The sequence below is a fragment of the Phoca vitulina genome, unplaced genomic scaffold (assembly GCF_004348235.1).
Source record: "Phoca vitulina isolate PV1807 unplaced genomic scaffold, GSC_HSeal_1.0 scaffold23, whole genome shotgun sequence".
Classification (NCBI taxonomy): Eukaryota; Metazoa; Chordata; class Mammalia; order Carnivora; family Phocidae; genus Phoca; species Phoca vitulina.
In genome coordinates this window covers 16,462,973-16,466,008 of record NW_022589726.1, presented here as the reverse complement: position 1 = coordinate 16,466,008, position 3,036 = coordinate 16,462,973, and the positions used below count along the sequence as shown (strand labels likewise).

General features: G+C 39.7%; 1 protein-coding gene across 1 annotated transcript; it reads left to right on the top strand.

Moving 5' to 3' along the window:
• Positions 1-458: 458 nt before the first annotated feature.
• On the top strand, positions 459-1,409 carry LOC116642207 (olfactory receptor 10A7). The gene has a single exon (XM_032420390.1). The coding sequence runs from the start codon at positions 459-461 to the stop codon at positions 1,407-1,409; it is 951 nt and encodes a 316-aa protein (XP_032276281.1).
• The last annotated feature ends 1,627 nt before the right edge of the window (positions 1,410-3,036 follow it).

The following is a 3,036-nucleotide window of genomic DNA, read 5'->3' as shown; positions in this document are numbered from 1 at the left end:
TAACATAACAATAAAAAATTTAAAAATAAATAAATAAATAAAAGATTAGAAAAGTGAAACTAGCCCATAATTTATCTTTTTGTACCCTGGACTTATTTTATATTTTTAAAAAAGTAGTAGATGATTCTATTGTAATGATTATCTGCCTAAACTACTTCTACTTAATTGTGATAATAACATGCCTCTGACGAAGAATATGAGCTACAGACTGTGACCACTGACAAGACAAAGTCTGCACCCAGGTGATAAGCAATTAGTAGGATTCATGCAAAATATCTTTTTCCTTAATTTTATCTTATTTTAAACATTCTTTCTGCTTCAGAGAAATAGAATGGTGAGATGTGTAAGCACAGAGATGCAGTTATGGCTTTTATTGCTATTTTTAAGGTTATATCTATAATTAAACAATATCCTTTGATGCACATACTTTGATTCTTACAGAGAAACTAGTCTAAGATATGATTTGTGAAAATCACACCAGAGTCACTGAATTTATTCTTCTCGGTTTTACAAACAATCCTGAGATGCAAGTTTCCCTCTTTATTTTGTTCCTCATCATCTATTCAGTCACTTTGTCGGGCAACTTCCTTATCATCACAGTCACCAGTGTGGATCCTGCTCTTCAAACACCCATGTACTTATTTCTCCGGAACCTATCACTTCTTGAAGTCTGTTTTACCTTGGTCATGGTGCCGAAGATGCTGGTGGATCTAGTGTCTCCAAGGAAAATCATCTCTTTTGTAGGCTGTGGGATCCAGATGTACTTTTTCTTCTTCTTTGGCAGCTCTGAATGTTTTCTCCTGTCTATGATGGCGTATGATCGCTTCGTGGCCATTGGTAACCCTCTCCGTTATTCAGTCATAATGAATAGGTCCCTATGCTTATGGATGGCTGTCGGCTCTTGGATGTCTGGTGTTCCTGTCTCTATGCTACAAACAGCTTGGTTGATGGCCCTTCCTTTCTGTGGACCAAATGCCATAGACCACTTTTTTTGTGATGGTCCTCCAGTGCTGAAACTTGTCACTCAGGATACAACCATGTATGAAATGCAAGCACTTGCCTCCACGCTACTATTTATCATGTTTCCTTTTTCCCTCATTTTGGTCTCCTATACCCGCATTATAATAACCATCCTGAGGATGTCCTCTGCTACTGGTCGCCAGAAGGCATTCTCCACTTGTTCATCACACCTCATTGTGGTATCTCTTTTCTATGGAACAGCCAGTTTGACCTACCTACGGCCCAAATCCAACCAGTCTCCCGAGAGCAAGAAGCTAGTGTCATTGTCCTACACTGTCATCACTCCTATGTTAAACCCCATAATCTACAGCCTAAGGAACAATGAAGTTAAGGCGGCAGTCAAGAGGACAGTTATTCGAAAAGTCTTGCAGAAGTTAGATGTGTTTTGAGTTCTATTGCGTAATGCTTCTAAACAAAGTAGGGGCAGCAGAACCCACAGACAAAAGCTTAAAAGGAGTACAAGATTTACTCTGATTTTGTCAGTGTCACTTGCTGTGATGGGAGGCTCTCAGTATATCGGTCAGACTCCCAGCAAGAGACAGATGGTACCTGTTGGGATAATTGAGAGAATCTTTATGAGGGGGCTATTTATGAATTGGGGGCAAGGCTAGATAATTGTCACACAGCTCACATGATGAAAATTCCACATGTCTTGATATGAAGGGGCAGGAGAAGAAGTATTACTTGGAACCTGGAGGATGCTACAGCTATAAGTAAAAGCCACACAACAGGAACTCTGTTCTTTAGTAGAGGAAGGCAGCCATCCCAGCCTTATGCTATTCTGACTCTCTCATCTGCTGATGCCTTTTCTTCATCAAACCAAATCTGAGACAGAGGACAAGAATTTCTGTCGATGCAGTATATAAAGGCCAGCCTTGTGGGGCTCAGATCAGAATAGAAAAGTTATGAAGCATAAATGAAAATATGCCCCACAGACGCCTATATATTCTGCAGCTAATATGATGCAAATATAATCTTGTAATGTGTTTTAAGTAACTTTTTAAAAGATGTATTGAAAAGTGGAGACTTGTAGTTGCCAAGAATTCATGGTGCAAATTTTTTATATAGATTGCTGTTTAAATGAGGTTATATAATAAGATTACCTTAGTATAAATATTTCATAACATGGTTCTGGACTTCTTTGATCATTGGCTTAATCATCTATTAATTTTTATTTTATTTTTTAAAGATTATTTATTTGAGAGAGGGAGAGAGAGGGTAAGGGGAAGGGGAAGGGAGAAAGAATCTCAAGCAGACTCCAGGCTGAGCGCAAAGCCTGACAGGGGGCTCAATCTCATGATCCTGAGATCATGACCTGACCCAAAACCAAGAGTCCCACACTCAGCTGACTGAGCTACCAAGGCTCCTCTATTAATTTTTATTAATTAGCTGTTACTTCTTAGAATTTAAACAAGAAATACTTGATTGCCACTATTGTAAAAGCAAGAGTAGTGATGATAATAATAGCCAACATGATTTATCAAGGCACTATCATTAATAAATGCCCTCGTGGGTTGCCTAGGTGGCTCAGTCAGTTGAGCATCTGCCTGCAGCTCAGGTCATGATCCCAGGGTCCTTTGACAGAGTCCCACATTGGGCTCCCTGCTCAGCAGGGAGTCTGCTTCCCCCTTTCCTTCTGTCCTCTCCCACTCATGCTCTTTCTCTCTCTACCTCTCAAATAAATAAATAAAATCTTTTATTTTATTTTATTTTATTTAAGATTTTATTTATTTATTTCACAGAGAGAGATAGCAAGAGCAGGAACACAAGCAGGAGGAGTGGGAGAGGGAGAAGCAGGCTTCCCATGAGCAGGGAGCCTGATGTGGGGCTCGATCCCAGGACCCTGGGATCATGACCTGAGCCGAAGGCAGACGCTTAACGACTGAGCCACCCAGGTGCCCCTAAAATCTTTTAAAAAATGCCCTTGCAACAACCCAACAGGTAGATCCTATTATACATTTATTTTTCATAAAAGACGAATTAGGATTAGAAAATTTAAGTATCTTGACAGGGCAA